The sequence below is a fragment of the Oncorhynchus gorbuscha genome, linkage group LG09 (assembly GCF_021184085.1).
Source record: "Oncorhynchus gorbuscha isolate QuinsamMale2020 ecotype Even-year linkage group LG09, OgorEven_v1.0, whole genome shotgun sequence".
NCBI lineage: Eukaryota > Metazoa > Chordata > Actinopteri > Salmoniformes > Salmonidae > Oncorhynchus > Oncorhynchus gorbuscha.
The window spans coordinates 61,729,984-61,747,695 of NC_060181.1; the positions used below are offsets into that span (position 1 = coordinate 61,729,984).

The 17,712-nt window shown below is 43.3% G+C and overlaps 1 protein-coding gene across 21 annotated transcripts in view; it reads right to left on the reverse strand.

Annotated features, from left to right (window-relative positions):
• Positions 1 to 17,712, reverse strand: part of LOC124043903 (muscleblind-like protein 2a) — a 39,451-nt gene that overhangs the window by 4,800 nt on the left and 16,939 nt on the right. For 2 of the 21 annotated variants that reach the window (XM_046363029.1, XM_046363028.1), the window contains exons 3-9: positions 6,552 to 6,737; positions 6,236 to 6,460; positions 5,814 to 6,068; positions 2,650 to 2,703; positions 2,112 to 2,265; positions 1,795 to 1,830; positions 1,217 to 1,252 (exon numbers count right to left, since the gene is read on the reverse strand). In XM_046363029.1, coding sequence (XP_046218985.1) covers positions 1,217 to 1,252; positions 1,795 to 1,830; positions 2,112 to 2,265; positions 2,650 to 2,703; positions 5,814 to 6,068; positions 6,236 to 6,460; positions 6,552 to 6,737 — 946 coding nt within the window. Of the gene's footprint in view, positions 1 to 200; positions 296 to 1,216; positions 1,253 to 1,794; positions 1,831 to 2,111; positions 2,266 to 2,649; positions 2,704 to 5,813; positions 6,069 to 6,235; positions 6,461 to 6,551; positions 6,738 to 17,712 lie in introns of all 21 variants that reach the window. The other 19 variants (XM_046363030.1, XM_046363031.1, XM_046363033.1 and 16 more) reach the window with 19 other exon arrangements.

Genomic DNA, 17,712 nt, shown 5'->3' on the forward strand with positions numbered 1-17,712 from the left:
GCAGATGGGGGATCTCTAAATAAGTGCTTTCTGTCATTACTATATTTAATACAGTATCTACAATAATGATAGTTAAGCTTGCTAATAAAGGCAACAGGCAGGAGAGAAATATTCTATGATGACAACTGTCTCCTGCTGCCATGACGAGCACTTATTTAGAGCTCAGGGATTCATGAAAGAAAGCTTTAAAAGGAGCAAACCTGATTGGCTGGTGCTGTTGCTGCGTAGGGGACACTTGTGGCAGGAGTAGTTGCTGCAGAGACAGTAGCAGGCGTAGCACTGTACATCATGGGTACTTTTTCAGGAAGGGAACCATGGAAGCAATGAACAGGTAGGTGGAGCATTATGATAACCATAGCAACGTTTTTTTTTGTCTATATATTTTTTTGCATGGTGAATACAGTAAAACATTAGTAGCAAGCCATCATTAGGTTAGACCAGCAGATGGCATGCAATCACAGCGCAAAGCAAGAAAGCATTGGATAAATAATAGAGGAAAGCTGATTTAGTTTAGGAAATTTGTCCGATATTTGTCCGATTCCCAGAGAAGATTGTCATTTGATACTAAAGGTGTCCAATTACGACATTCAAAAAGTATGTTTTACATACCCTACAGTATCGCATCATTAGAATGGCAATTTTCACCGTCGTGTTAGAAATAAGTTCCTTATTTTATACAAATAAAGGACACGTCATTTGATGTATTTGATCTTTAGGAAAGACCAAGACACTTTAGATAACATCTCTGGGAAACGAATCAAATGTCCTAATCCACAGAGCAGCAAAGAACTATAAATATCAACCAGCAGTGATGTCCTGTGTTTTGAATATCTGCATTATTTACAACGGTGAGAATATCACTGCAGAGAACAAAGGACATTCAAAAAAACAAATTAAATCCAAAGTGGGTCAATGGGTGATGATGAAGAGATAGAGTATAAGAGTATAAGAGTATAAATTGAAGCCTTGAGCTTTGTCAGGGACATGGCTAACAGAAGAAAATGCCCAAACATATTATAAAATACACTTTCTCACATGTGATCTCAAATGTGCCGGTACCTAACATATATAATCCACCCTTACCCCCTGACCCAGAGACTGTTTATCCAAGGGCACATTGGAATAACAATAATCTTTTAAATGAACAGCGAGAGCATTTCACCCATATTCTCCATTCATTACAGGTGATATCAGAAAAAATAAGCAAGGGACCTACCAATGCCGGTAGCAGGAGACATGCAAAACACTGACCCTGTGTGATTATGCAGTGGAAAGTGAGTGGAGGACAATAAGGGAGGAAAAACAGGTTAGCTAGAGTTTTCAGCATGCTTTTACACATTCTAAACCAAATACAAGCAAGACATGAACCTCTCAATGGAAACCAAGTTTTTAAAGTTTTTTGCTTGGTGAGCACACACAGAAACAAGCCCATGAGAAACAATGCGTCTTGGGGAGTGTAGTGTGTGGGTGTACGTGTAGAGTGTGGATAGATTACTGTTTTCCAAGGAGGGAGGCACATGCTGAATAAAATAGCTCTAATCGACTGACATGGGCATCAGTGCTAGGGCAACCAGGCAGTACAGTAGTTAACTCAGCAGTGAGACAAAGCATCTAACAAGAGTGCATAGTGGCTGTTGCTGTTTGATTATGGCTGTCAGAGGAAGGCCATGTTGAGAGAAAGAGCTAATGGTATAATAATCCAGTGTCCTACTTAGCCATGTACTGTATCACAGCAATGTAGGCCAATGGCCTGAATTGAATAGATTTGATTAAAGCAGGTCTCCTTCAACTAACCTGGATGATGTAATCTGGAAGCACTGATATATCTGCCTGCCAGGACATTGAGCTATTAAGTATGTGACAGCGGCATTAAACGTGCATCATTTAAAAAAATCAACAACTCAAATTATAAGGTGCTGCATTAAATCATCATAGCTAGCTAGCTACATAGGGCCACGAGGAAAGCACAAAAAAAACAAGGAAAGACACCTGACTGACAATATGCTACTTTTTAGACTACATGATAAATAACCAACCAAACATTAGCAGGGAGGGAATTAGAAAGGACAAGTCATATAGGGGCAGTTGGCCCACTCAGAGCTGGGCTGTACCTGGGGGATAGAACGCAGACGTCTGCTGGAGCTGTGCATTGGCCAGAGCCTGCTGGTAGTGCAACATACTGGGGTTGAAGAAGGAGCTGGCCCCGTTGCTCTTCTCCAGTGCTTGTCTCTTTGGTAGGGGCTGCAGGCAACCATGGGGGAACGCCTGCCGAGTACAAACGACACGTTAACACAACCAAAACACTTATCAGTAGTTCTATTATAAACATCCACTGGCTATGAGCTTTATATGTAGATTATAGTACAATCATTGCCAAACAGTAGAGCAAAACTGTATACAACTACTAAATGACAAAATAAAGGTATTTATGATGAAATTAGAAAATGGCTAAAACTTCATACTGTTAATTAAACACATTTTAAATACCTATTCAATTACTGAAAGATAACTGATGGTGAAGGATTTTGTACACATACTAGATGAGTCTTAAGAGGTTGTAAAAACAAAAAATGCCAAAATTAAATTATGTGAGTTGCTACAGTACAATTAATAGCTACATGCAAAGCAAAAGGTGAAAGGTCAAAGTACCAGGTCTACAGTTGCCTCGAGGGGTCGCTTCATTGCTTTGGCAGTCGACTGAGTCTTTTAATAGCAGGCAGCGAGCACATGATGGCAGTGGGCCAATGGGATTCAAGCGTATTAACATACAGGTAACAGCAAGCAGAGGTGCGTCATGGGGACAGCATTGCATTGTGGATAGGTGAGAAGGAGAAAACAAAACAAAATAATCGGAATGCAGTTTACCACCACATACAAAACAATAGGCATGCACAATAAACAAAATTAACTGATTCAAGGAAATATACGACTGACTCCTGAATTAGTATGTAAGCGTCTACTATACTCGTTAATAGCTTAATCTAATAGGATTTACAATTACAACAATACTGTGCAACAACATTGGGACTAAGGTTATTTGCTATGTAGGAAACACAACAGTAGTTAATCAATAGTTGTTCATCATTATCAATACATTATCAATTTGAATATACAGTGTGGACTACTAAATAAATGTAGTGATAATGCATTCATTGACCTACAATTGCTTTAAAGGACCAGAATTGTACATGACACACGTCAATATGAAATGGAGACAGAAGGTAACGCTAAAGGGCATTTTAGCTAGGCTACTGTGAGAGGTCATCCTTGGGAAATGTATCTCTACCGAGAGATAGGCGTGATTCATGTCATCTTGTGTGTTTTAATGACATACTAAATAGGGAGCAGAGAGAGAATGTTATAACCACTGCATTGATGATAACCTATACACAGAATGTGGAGCTCTGTTTATTATGATATTAGGCAGCGAATTTGCCATTTTTGTTTCTTGGCACATTTGTCACAAGAACACATTTTCCTGTTCAAAGTATACCTTCACTACACTACAAAATCCCTCAGCATTACAGACGTATCAAGGCCCTAACGTATTTACCAACTCTCTAGCAATAATATCACTGAAAAACCATGCAAAAAATGACCACACAACTGATGATAAAAATACATGGAGGAATGGAAAGTAGCAGAGCTAGGGTGGAAGATACAGCACATTCTAAGAAAGGCCATGCATGTTGTTGTTTTTTAAGTGCAAAAATAAAAGTCTCAATGTGCTATTACGGGAATTGCGTACATTTGATTTGAGTAATGTTAAATGTTGAATCAGCTGTTCGAAGGTTGCTGGTGAATCTATGGACGTTTTTCTTAACCCATAGTAATTAGCAGATCCTTTATTCTTAGACTTGTTGGAAGTTTAAGATAAAGGCAAAACCAACAGTAGGCAATAGATGGCAATGAAACAAGACAGTAGCTATAGAAACAGGGTTAACTTTGCAGTAGCTGGCAATTTGAAAATATATTTTCAAAAAGCATGGGAAGCAAAAGGAGAGGGCCAAAGCGAATCTTTAGTTAAACAGCTAGCTAGGTAAAGGTTAGCGTCACATGTCACATAAGGAGATATACAGTGGGGTCCGATATGATTGACACCCTTGATAAAGATGAGCAAAAATGACTATAAAATAAATAATTCAAATACTGAGCTACACTGTATGCTCAAAAAGTGTAGGCATTCTATTGTTTTACACTAATGCTCAGAAAAAAATGTATTTAGTTTAACAAGTAATACATATTTTTCTCAAAAAGGTAGGGCTAAAAATGATTGACACCCCTGTTTTCAGTACCATTCAAAACCTCACCTTGCGAGGGTAATGACACTGAGCCTCTTTCAGAAAATGTTTTATGAGTTGCAGAACATATGGTAGGGATAACTATTCCTCCACAGAGAGATCTTACAGATCATTGATATCCTTTGTCTGAGCTTATGTGCTGCCCTGTTTCCAGTTCGGAGGCTGAGATGGCCATTTCAAAATGTTCATTTTGTGGTCAATTAACAACTTTGTCGATTTGAATGTGTGCTTGGGGTTTTTGTCTTACTGTAAGATCTACTTGCGGCCAAGTTTCAGCATCCTGGCAGAGGCAACCAGATTTTTGGCAAAAATATCCTGTTACTCTGTAAAGTTTATAATGCCGATGACCTTTACAAGGTCCCCAGGACCAGTGGAAGCAAAATAGCCCCGTAACATCAAAGATCCACCACCATATTTTACAGTAGGTATGGGGCTATTTTCTGCTCATGTACTCTCATTTTGACGCCTAACCCCCCACTGGTGTGTGGTCCTTCTGTAGCTCAGTTGGTAGAGCATGGCGCTTGTGGGGTCACCAAATGAATGTATGCAAATGACTGTAAATAAAAGCCATTCTGGCGTGGTCACAAATGTTTAAATGCCTGGAAAATGACATTGGCACTTGGATTGGAACCGGTGCTTTGGTCAGATGACATGAAAATGGAGCTCTTTGGCCACACATACCAGCAAGCCAATAACCCCAAGCACACATGAAAATCCACAAAGAAATGGTTAATTGGCCACAAAATCCACATTTTTTCAGTCTCCGGACTTGAACCCTATTGAAAACCTGCGGTGCAGTCCATAAGCGCAGATAAATGATATCAAGGATCTGGAAGGATTCTGTAAGAAGGAATGGTCGAAGAACACTCCCAATGTGTTTTCTTAAACAATTTAGAAAAAGGCTCAGTTCAGTTATCCTGGCAAGGTGAGGTATTGAAAGAAATTGAAAACAGGGTTGTCAATCATTTTGACCCCTACCTTTTTGAGAGAAAACAAATTATTACTTGTTAAACAAAATCTCTTTCTCTGAGCAATTGTATTAGTATAAAATAATATAATTTCCCAATATTTTTAGCATAGAATATAGCTCAGTATTTGAATGACTTTTGCGCATCTTTATTAAGGGTGTCAATCATTTCGGACCCCATTGTACGCAAATGAATGGTTATGCTATGTAACCGTTTAAAGGCAACTTGAGGGCTACTGCATCCTGGGCAACTGTCATTTCGAGTCTTAAGAGCGTATATTAGATGTAACAGTCTTTAATGTTTAATGAAGCTACTTAATACATAAAAAATAAAGCGGTGCTCCACATTCTATGATGTTGGTTAATCAATCAACTCAGGGTAATGGAATAGGATTAAGATAGTAAGCCTACTGCTGTGAATGTAGAATACATTGTATTGAAAATAAATAGGACAAGTTGCCCTTAAGTAAGAAGTACAGTAGCTATACTAGCCAATAGTGTGTGTTCTAAGCTGCTGTCCACGCGTCTGGACGGAAGCATCTTACCATGGCTGCAGCTGCTGCCTGGGCTGCCACGGCCGATTGGTTGACCTGGTGTTGAGAAGCTTTGATTTTGGCCTGTAAGTGTGCAGGGGGGTGGAAGTACTTGCACTTCTCCCTGGAGCAGCGCGACTTGATGTAGTCCATGCAGACGGTGACCGTGTTGTCGCTGGTGTCGATCATGGGACTGTCGCTGGGGTGGGCGAAGCGGCAGTCAGTCTCGCCTCGTGCACAGTTCCCCCGCTGGAATTCGCGACACACCTACAGCACGACAACCACACAGGGAGGGAGGTTGAGGACGGTAGAGCACCCTGGCAATGGATCCTGTTTGACCCACTCAACAGGTATTCCATAACGAATGTATATATACAGCATATATCAGACAGTAATACGTCCTTGATCTTGTTTGTGTGAAAGTGACTCGATACCTCCAGTTTGTCTGTGCGCAGCAGCTTCTGTGAGGGGGAAGAGGAGGACGAGTTGGAGCTCTGGACTGTGACACCGGGGCTTCCAGGGACCATCACTGGGGTACTGGGGAGCATCTCGGTGGGCATCAGGCTCATCCCATGGCTCATAGAGGTCATGGGTGTAAGATATGGAGAGTAGCTGAGACCAGGGTTTGTACCAAGCCCCTGGTTCATATTGAACGTAGGCTGTGAAATAGAAGGGACAACAGTCAGTAAAAACACTACTACACACCTGAAATGAAGGATCTGAGTTGTGTGTATAATAAACTGTACTTACTACTGAATATGAGTAACTTACTACAGGCTGCATGCTAGTGCCTGGGATCATGAAGTGCATCTGCTGGGCCAGCATGGCTGCTGCCGTCTTCTGCTGGATGAGGTTGTTGCGTCCGTTAATCTCTAGCTGGGTTTTTAAATGCGAAGGTGGATGAAGGTACTTACAGTTTTCTCTTGAACATCGACCCTAGAGTAAGAACACAAAAAAAGCCAACCCTTAGATAAAGAAAAATTCCCTGAACCTTTTACTGCAGTGGGCTAAATCAGTGTCACACAGTGTTCCTAGGTAGTCTTAAACAAATCTACTTTGAAACAAAAGTATACACCTCTCACACATGGTTATGAGCTTTAAAAAAAGAAGACATCTGTACCATGTCAAATATAGAGTTCAAATGTATTACATTTTGAGTTTGCATCCCAATACTACACTTCATATACATCACAAAATTGTTTGACATAGAAATACCAGATTTTCAGCTTTAAAAAAATCTTTGTTAATTATGAAAAATATTAATAACATTCCCCCCATGAGGCCACTAGGTCATTTGACTGCAGGAAAGGGCTACCCTAAGCCTAACATGAGTATGCACAGGTTTATTTGATTATACATATGTAGGCCTATTCTTCATAAATGAAGCATTAATACTGGACAGGGTCACTAGAATTCATTGACAACCAAATCAAATCAAATCAAATTTTATTTGTCACATACACATGGTTAGCAGATGTTAATGCGAGTGTAGCGAAATGCTTGTGCTTCTAGTTCCGACAATGCAGTGATAACCAACAAGTAATCTAACTAACAATTCCAAAACTACTGTCTTATACACAGTGTAAGGGGATAAGGAACATGTACATAAGGATATATGAATGAGTGATGGTACAGAGCAGCATACAGTAGATGGTATCGAGTACAGTATATACATATGAGATGAGTGTGTAGACAAAGTAAACAAAGTGGCATAGTTAAAGTGGCTAGTGATACATGTGTTACATAAGGATGCAGTCGATGATGTAGAGTACAGTATATACATATGCATATGAGATGAATAATGTAGGGTAAGTAACATTATATAAGGTAGCATTGTTTAAAGTGGCTAGTGATATATTTACATCATTTCCCATCAATTCCCATTATTAAAATGGCTGGAGTTGGGTCAGTGTCAATGACAGTGTGTTGGCAGCAGCCACTCAGTGTTAGTGGTGGCTGTTTAACAGTCTGATGGCCTTGAGATAGAAGCTGTTTTTCAGTCTCTCGGTCCCAGCTTTGATGCACCTGTACTGACCTCTCCTTCTGGATGATAGCGGGGTGAACAGGCAGTGGTTCGGGTGGTTGATGTCCTTGATGATCTTTATGGCCTTCCTGTAACAACGGGTGGTGTAGGTGTCCTGGAGGGCAGGTAGTTTGCCCCCGGTGATGCGTTGTGCAGTCCTCACTACCCACTACCCCCTTACGGTTGAGGGCGGAGCAGTTGCCGTACCAGGCGGTGATACAGCCCGCCAGGATGCTCTCGATTGTGCATCTGTAGAAGTTTGTGAGTGCTTTTGGTGACAAGCCGAATTTCTTCAGCCTCCTGAGGTTGAATAGGCGCTGCTGCGCCTTCTTCACGACGCTGTCAGTGTGAGTGGACCAATTCAGTTTGTCTGTGATGTGTATGCCGAGGAACTTAAAACTAGCTACCCTCTCCACTACTGTTCCATCGATGTGGATAGGGGGGTGTTCCCTCTGCTGTTTCCTGAAGTCCACAATCATCTCCTTAGTTTTGTTGACGTTGAGTGTGAGGTTATTTTCCTGACACCACACTCCGAGGGCCCTCACCTCCTCCCTGTAGGCCGTCTCGTCGTTGTTGGTAATCAAGCCTACCACTGTTGTGTCGTCCGCAAACTTGATGATTGAGTTGGAGGCGTGCGTGGCCACGCAGTCGTGGGTGAACAGGGAGTACAGGAGAGGGCTCAGAACGCACCCTTGTGGGGCCCCCGTGTTGAGGATCAGCGGGGAGGAGATGTTGTTGCCTACCCTCACCACCTGGGGGCGGCCCGTCAGGAAGTCCAGTACCCAGTTGCACAGGGCGGGGTCGAGACCCAGGGTCTCGAGCTTGATGACGAGCTTGGAGGGTACTATGGTGTTGAATGCCGAGCTGTAGTCGATGAACAGCATTCTCACATAGGTATTCCTCTTGTCCAGGTGGGTTAGGGCAGTGTGCAGTGTGGTTGAGATTGCATCGTCTGTGGACCTATTTGGGCGGTAAGCAAATTGGAGTGGGTCTAGGGTGTCAGGTAGGGTGGAGGTGATATGGTCCTTGACTAGTCTCTCAAAGCACTTCATGATGACGGAAGTGAGTGCTACGGGGCGGTAGTCGTTTAGCTCAGTTACCTTAGCTTTCTTGGGAACAGGAACAATGGTGGCCCTCTTGAAGCACGTGGGAACAGCAGACTGGTATAGGGATTGATTGAATATGTCCGTAAACACACCGGCCAGCTGGTCTGCGCATGCTCTGAGGGCGCGGCTGGGGATGCCGTCTGGGCCTGCAGCCTTGCGAGGGTTAACACGTTTAAATGTCTTACTCACCTCGGCTGCAGTGAAGGAGAGACCGCATGTTTCCGTTGCAGGCCGTGTCAGTGGCACTGTATTGTCCTCAAAGCGGGCAAAAAAGTTATTTAGTCTGCCTGGGAGCAAGACATCCTGGTCCGTGACTGGGCTGGGTTTCATCTTGTAGTCCGTGATTGACTGTAGACCCTGCCACAAGCCTCTTGTGTCTGAGCCATTGAATTGAGATTCCACTTTGTCTCTGTACTGACGCTTAGCTTGTTTAATAGCCTTACGGAGGGAATAGCTGCACTGTTTGTATTCAGTCATGTTGCCAGACACCTTGCCCTGATTAAAAGCAGTGGTTCGCGCTTTCAGTTTCACGCGAATGCTGCCATCAATCCACGGTTTCTGGTTAGGGAATGTTTTTATCGTTGCTATGGGAACGACATCTTCGACGCACGTTCTAATGAACTCGCACACCGAATCAGCGTATTCGTCAATATTCCCATCTGACGCAATACGAAACATGTCCCAGTCCACGTGATGGAAGCAGTCTTGGAGTGTAGAGTCAGCTTGGTCTGACCAGCGTTGGACAGACCTCAGCGTGGGAGCCTCTTGTTTTAATTTCTGCCTGTAGGCAGGGATCAGAAAAATGGAGTCGTGGTCAGCTTTTCCGAAAGGGGGGCGGGGCAGGGCCTTATATGCGTCGCGGAAGTTAGAGTAACAATGATCCAAGGTTTTACCACCCCTGGTTGCGCAATCGATATGCTGATAAAATTTAGGGAGTCTTGTTTTCAGATTGGCTTTGTTAAAATCCCCAGCTACATTGAATGCAGCCTCCGGATAAATGTTTTCCAGTTTGCAAAGAGTTAAATAAAGTTCGTTCAGAGCCATCGATGTGTCTGCTTGGGGGGGATATATACGGCTGTGATTATAATCGAAGAGAATTCTCTTGGAAGATAATGCGGTCTACATTTGATTGTGAGGAATTCTAAATCAGGTGAACAGAAGGATTTGAGTTCCTGTATGTTTCCTTCATCACACCATGTCCCGTTAGTCATGAGGCATACGCCCCCGCCACTCTTCTTACCAGAGAGATGTTTGTTTCTGTCGGCGCGATGCGTGGAGAAACCCGTTGGCTGCACCGCCCTGGATAGCGTTTTCCCAGTAAGCCATGTCTCCGTAAAGCAAAGAACGTTGCAGTCTCTGATGTCCCTCTGGAATGCCACCCTTGCTCGGATTTCATCAACCTTGTTGTCGAGAGACTGGACATTGGCAAGAAGAATACTGGGAAGTGGTGCGCGATGTGCCCTTTTTCGGAGTCTGACCAGAACACCGCCGCGTTTCCCTCTTTTTCGGAGTCGTTTCCTTGGGTCGCTGCATGCGATCCATTCCGTTGTCCTGTTTGTAAGGCAGAACACAGGATCCGCGTCGCGGAAAACATATTCTTGGTCGTACTGATGCTGATCTTATATTCAGTAGTTCTTCTCGACTGTATGTAATGAAACCTAAGATGACCTGGGGTACTAATGTAAGAAATAACACGGGGCCAAGGAAAGCCAAGGAAAGCATCAAAGACCTCCAGTACAAAATGACAAAATGACACAAAAGACCACTGCTGGAAGGAACATGGCCTTCGTGAAAGTTTCTTCTTGAGGGTCAACAATTTCCATGTCCTCACCGTGCATTACCCCACTCCTCTCAGACCAAGACCATTCAGCTCACAGGACAGGACACCGCGATAACAGGGGAACACAATCACGGTGACATGAATCACGCCTTCACACTCAATATCTTTTTCTGTGGGGACAGGTAGTGAGGTCGTTTTGATCATGCTATTGTTATGGCATAGAGGCAGTACGATTGACAGAGAGGATAACATTGTTCCCTATGACAAAAGCACACAGGGGATGGATGCCCGCAGAGTAATGGAACAGAAAACTGTTTGAAACACTTTTTTGTCAGAAGTGCTTCATAAGTGCTTCTATGATCAGGGGTAATCCACAGACACACTATGAGTCATTTATGAGAATAATAACGTACAAAGTTTATAGATAGGCCAAAACTTTTAATTTAGCAGGAAATCAGTGGCCTACAGCCTACACATTAAGAGGTGGTCACTGATCAAGTAATGGATTACTGCAACTCGCTGTTGGCTGGGCTCCCTGCCTGTGCCATTAAACCCCTTCAACTCATCCAGAACGCCGCAGCCCGTCTGGTGTTCAACCTTCCCAAGTTCTCTCACGTCACCCCGCTCCTCCGTTCTCTCCACTGGCTTCCAGTTGAAGCTCGCATCCGCTACAAGACCATGGTGCTTGCCTACGGAGCTGTGAGGGGAACGGCACCTCAGTACCTCCAGGCTCTGATCAGGCCCTACACCCAAACAAGGGCACTGCGTTCATCCACCTCTGGCCTGCTCGCCTCCCTACCACTGAGGAAGTACAGCTCCCGCTCAGCCCAGTCAAAACTGTTCGCTGCTCTGGCCCCCCAATGGTGGAACAAACTCCCTCACGACGCCAGGACAGCGGAGTCAATCACCACCTTCCGGAGACACCTGAAACCTCACCTCTTTAAGAAATACCTAGGATAGGATAAGTAATCCCTCTCACCCCCCCTTTAAGATTTAGATGCACTATTGTAAAGTGACTGTTCCACTGGATGTCATAAGGTGAATGCACCAATTTGTAAGTCGCTCTGGATAAGAGCGTCTGCTAAATGACTTAAATGTAATGTAAATGTAGTAGTAGGCTCGTGTTCAATAGGCTAATTTTACCTAATGAAGGATGGCTGTGTAGGATGATGAACAGAGGACAAGAAAGCTAGCTGTGACCCACTGCACTATTGCTAACTAGCCGTAGGCTTTAAACCTACCAGCTAAAAGAGGCTTACGGGAAAAGCTGAATGGTCAGAAAATGTCTCTGAGCTTGCCAATGTAGGGAATCTCTTCACACTGACATCCCATCCTCTTTGTTATGGAACAGTAGAATCCAAAGTCCATTCACAACTATTTAGATGTCAGCCTGATAGCGTCCTCTACTCCGCTCTGCTCACTTGACCCGGCAGTGATTTTTAGCCCGACCTCAAACCCATTGCAAAATATTTTTTGCACACAAGTAGAGTAGCTCACTTCTGAGTAGCAGGGACCTGAAATAGACAGCAATCTGAACTTGAATTACACTAAATAATATTTTGCTGGCAAATCATTAAAGCAGTGATATCACTGTCAGTCAAAAGAGTGAATTAATGAGAGATTAGCTGTCTATGTCCTACATATTCAAATGAGGAAATCCTTCAATAATTCATGTCAATGGAACTAATTTCATAAACAGATTAGAGCTACTGAACTCATTTGTGACTCTCCCCTGAGATTTATATCAATTATTACCAGGGAACGCCCACATGGACTGCCACATAAGGGAATGACAAACCCTTTTGGAAAGTTGCCATATATCAAAGTCAGGGTGTGGATCAGGGTTAAAGTCGAGCTATTGCGTAATGCAATTTGGCCTGACCTCTTTGCCTACCAGTCCTGATCGATTGTGGCCCCCAGACGAGCTCATTCGAATAACAACATTTAGCTAAAGTAAAACACAGCATAGTCTACTGCAAACTCTGCATTTCCTGTGCTAACTGAGTCATGCTGCTTATTCAATGAATGGGAAGCAGACAGTGCTTTTGTCAGCTTTCGCTGTGGACACACACACACACACACACACACACACACACACACACACACACACACACACACACACACACACACACACACACACACACACACACACACACACACACACACACACACACACACACACACACACACACACACACACACACACACACACACACACACACACACACACACACAGACTTCCATTATATCAATGGAAGTCTATTCCACATTAATGAGACACAGATGAACTGTTTATTCAGCCAACAAAAGAGCTAAAACACAGTTCTGTGTTCTTCATTAACAAAGGTTCCAAGTCCTTTAGGGATGCATGAGTTCAAATTGGCTTTCTTACCCAGGCCCCTCATCTACGTGTCTTCCATTCATGGCAAATGAGAGGGTCTGAATTATTTAGAGATGTGAAGAGCATACATGCAGCTGTGACAAACAACACAGGCTCCCTGTTCACTGCTCACAAAACACAGCCATGCATCTAGTCTCTGAAGAAGAGATAATGTCATCAGTTTGACAAATAGGCTTTTTTAATCTTTCTCCTTGACACCCACAGCATCTTCAATGGATACTTTTGAACAATCAGTATAAACTGAGTAGGCAGGTACACTTAAAGAGATCTGTGGAACTACAACCATTAGCCCAATTCCTTCCCCTTGAAGGTAGGTACAGTAATAGCCTTTATTCCTAGGTGCACAACTCAAAAAGAGCTTTAGTCTGTACTCTGGCCTGTCCCAGATAGCTCATGTTATCTATCAACTTAAGGCTCTATTTAAGCCACAATATCCTGATACCCCAGCCTTGTACTCAGTTCTTTCTGCTGGCTGCTATAAGGTTCTGGTCGCCCCAGACATCCTGGAGTCTGATGCCAGGCCAGGAAGCTGGCAAAGTGGTAACAATTGCTTTCTGACAAGAGAGCAGAACCTACACACTGGTCTCTTATCTGCGCTTAAAGGAGCGTAATATCCTTCTCAGGTGTGAGAGGATGATAGTTGTTCCTTGGCCAGAATTGGAGACCGCCAGACATCAGAATGGTTTAAGGTTTACAGAGAGCTGCAGGTAGCCTAGCTCAAAGTGTCTGGTTTAAGTATCAAATCACAGGTTAGGCTATTTCAAAGGCTATTTCACGTGACAACATTTAACGACAGTAACCTATATGAAGACTAGAAATTATCCCAACAAAATAGTGAGACATAGAAATGGGATCTACACTTATACTCTTTGTGCAATTCACAATCAGCAGTTAGAATGTTCTATGGCTCTATAGAGTAATGGGCTGATTCATTAGCGTAGCACTTAAATGAAGGAAAATGCTTTGTGTCGGTGTAACGTTCCGTTTCGAACGCAGCCAGAGGAGGTGTGAATACTGCAGCAGGATAAAAGGATCATTGTTCAGTGAGTGTTAAATGCCTCATGGGAATGGTTTGTGGTGGGAGAGCTGCATTTTGTCCTCCAAGCATGTGGATTCGTTTGGTTGAGAGCTCATCGATGTGTCAGGTAGCCTAAGTTGACACAATGAGAAACAATAATGGGAAATCCTCCACTGGCTCCATAAGTTCTGTTTATATCCGTTTGTGGGACACTTATCTGGAGCTGATCGGATTTATATTTAATAAAAGACAACATTTGGGACAACATTTCAAAGTCAACATCTAGGCCTATTTAGAGTGGTCTGTGTTTCACTTTCACAATCTCTCTCACATGGCTACTCCTTGTCAATAAACACACAGCCTCAGACCATTCATTGTTTACTTACCTCATATTCCCCGGGGTAATTAAGTAGCCTGTTTGTGTCTCCTCTAATAATCCTACAGATGGACTATAACAAAAACTGCTGAGAAACTAGAAATTAATATGCTAATATACATAGCTGAGCTGTTGTCTCTTAAGCCTGGCTTTCCACTGCAGCGAGAGTGCTAATTCCAAACACACACACACACACACACAAACTCTCCCCTTTCCCTCCTCCTGTTTTCCTGCTCTCCCACATCATATCATCTGCAGTGAGCTCCTGCAGCTAGGCCACACGCTCACCCACCCAGCTCTCACACTAAACCCAATACTGCACAGCCCACAGCCTAACCCACATCAGGGGGGGGGGGGGGGGCAAAGGCCCACAGCGCACTGTGTGCCACTTCAGCAAACATCAACAGCAACCTACACCACCAACTGCCATACACCGTAATGTAAAAGAGCACGAGAGGCTCTTGCTGCTTCACTGATTCTGATTTTGAGCTGCAGAGCAGCTTCCTATCAGCTATTCTCTGGCTGCTATAGCCCTGCTCAGCTCCATCTCTCTCTCCAGGTGGTAGTGGTGAGGGCTTTGATGTCATGAACAGGATGCTGGATGAGCCTGGAATGTGAAAACCGTGTGAGTGTAGCACCTGAACCAACAATCACCAACTGCTCATACTCGCATGCATGAAGGCATCTGCACTCTTAAAAACCCCGAAGGGTTCTGCGGTTGTCCCCACAGGAGAACCCTTGGAAGAACCCCTTTTTGTTCCACGTAGAATCCTTTTCACATAGGGTTCTACATGGAACCAAAAAGAGTCTACCTGGAACCAAAAAGGGTTCTTCTATGGGGACAGCCACAGAACGCATTTGGAACCCTTTTTTCTAAGAGAGAAGGCCTACAATAGCTATCCCCTAATGTGCTCTTTAGATTATCTGATCTCATGGCTTTGTCTGGTAGGCTACATAGCCATGCCCAACAGGAAGTAGGTAGAATAAAAACACAACATGCTGGCTTGTGAAGTCTAAATATGGTTCCAACTCCTCACTAATCAGCCAGATGTTGAACTCATTATTTACACTTGAACTTAGGATACGTCCATTCTCATTGTGGTTTAATGTAATGAAAGGTCTGGTATAATTTTCAGCTTTTCTGAAGAAGGCATATTGATCCTCTGAGTGCCTAAAACGAACATCTTACCATAAACTATTTTACACACAGAGTGGAGAGTGGAATGGGCACAATGTTATCCAAGATCCATTTACAAGTGTGTGTGCCGTATTCCTTTCCAAGAAATGCTTTAATTGACGCGAATAATATTGACGTGAATATACATTATTCAGGTTAAGAGGAAATGTTGAATCAATAATCAGTGCTTAGGCTAGTAGGGAGTATAAATAACCAATGATAATGACGTTAGCAGCACAGAAAGGTCTTTGGGAGACGCATGCAAATGGTAAGCATACCATACTAGCCTATAGATTTATGTAAATTGAGTGAGTATAGGGAACAGAGGAGGTACTGTCGATGTCTGGGGGAATTCTGGGTCTGAAGCCATTAGGCTTAATACTCTAGTGTTTTCATCTGTACAATGCATGTCCTTTCATGGCATTCAGCTCTTCTGCTCATGTATTTCCTGGTCCTCAACACACTAAAAGGGAGCACATGGTTCTATGGGGCACGGCAGGCTCAGCTGCTGTTTAAACACTAACAAAACTGCCGTGAATGAGGGAGAAATACAGGAAATCAGAAATAATGACCCTGGGTGATGAACAGGAGCCTCAATTCGCTTTACTTCTCAAAGGAAGGTGGAGCAGGTGCCGACTGCTGAGGGAACGGGGTGAATAGGGGTGAGGGCGTGATTTAGCCCCCCCTCATTAGAAGAAAGGAGTGTAGAGATCTCATGTACTGTAGCTCTGATCTCTTCATGAGGTGTAGAGTCGTTCTCTCTGTCCGTCTTTGGTTCTGTTACTTTCACCTGGTGGGTTGGTGTGACAGCCGTGTTCCTACTGTGAAATGTTAAGCATTGGTGGAGTTCCATTCCCTTTCACACGTGGACTCGACCCCTGGTCCACCCCTCTGTTGGCTCTAGCCCTCAATGCACAGCTGTTGTAGAAGAATGGCAATGGTGGAGGCCTTCTTAATACAAGAGGGCAGTGCTGGATTTACAGGGGTAGAAACAACTTTAAAAAGTTATACCACTGTTTAGAAATAATTCCAGCTCTATTAACAGAATAGGATTTACACCGGCTTTAGAGAATTTAATTTCACAACGATGCATTATTCATGTTTCACCCACCTAATGCCAAAGTCACCCTTAATATGAGGCAGATGTTCAATGATCAATTAACATAATATAATATTAATATGTCATATCACACATTGTCTCAGGTTACATTATGAGAGGAGAATAAATAGTTGCCTTCAACGTTAGGCTATTTGGAGGAGATATCACAGAATAACAAGAGAAGATTTTATGTTTTCCATTGGAGTAGCCTAAACCCTCCACATCAAAAACAGGAAACACAATACATGATCTACCGGGCAATAAAAGTACAAGCTCACGAAACAGAGTGGCCATTTTTGTGATGTACTGTATCTGGTGGCAGCTCGGTTCATAAATCTTTGTTAGCGCGGCAGCAGACATGGAGCGGATAAATTAGACTAATCCCAGTATAACAGCATGTGCTGTGCTATGCTGGCCACCCCACCCACACACTGAATGTTAAACACCACGCAATAAACAAAACAGCCCGAAATGCTGGGGAGTGGCCTGAGCATAAAAGATACAATTCATATTTGCTCCTCAGTACTGTTTGGGATACAGGTTAAGGGGATTAAAAGTGATTCTGAGGACAGTGCGTGTATTGTCTTTTTGACATGTTATAAGCCTATAAGCTTTTGTCCCGTACCCAGAAGCAGAATAAACATTTGTATTGCTCACCACACTTCACCATTCTGGTGTCAGCCTTGTTTAACCACCTGAAACATGAAGTCTTCAAGTCTCATTTCCTCCCAAATGTGTCAGGAGGGAATTAGAACTAGATTCAGTTTCACACTCTGAGCTATGTTGACAGCCATTCAGTAGGCATGGAATGCGTGTCCCATTAATATTCCTGCTGCTTTCAATATCTCTCAGGGATGTCATCTAGGGCTGGGCGATATGGCCAAAAAAAATCCTATTTTGAGTTTTTCAAAATTATGGTCAATTTACGATA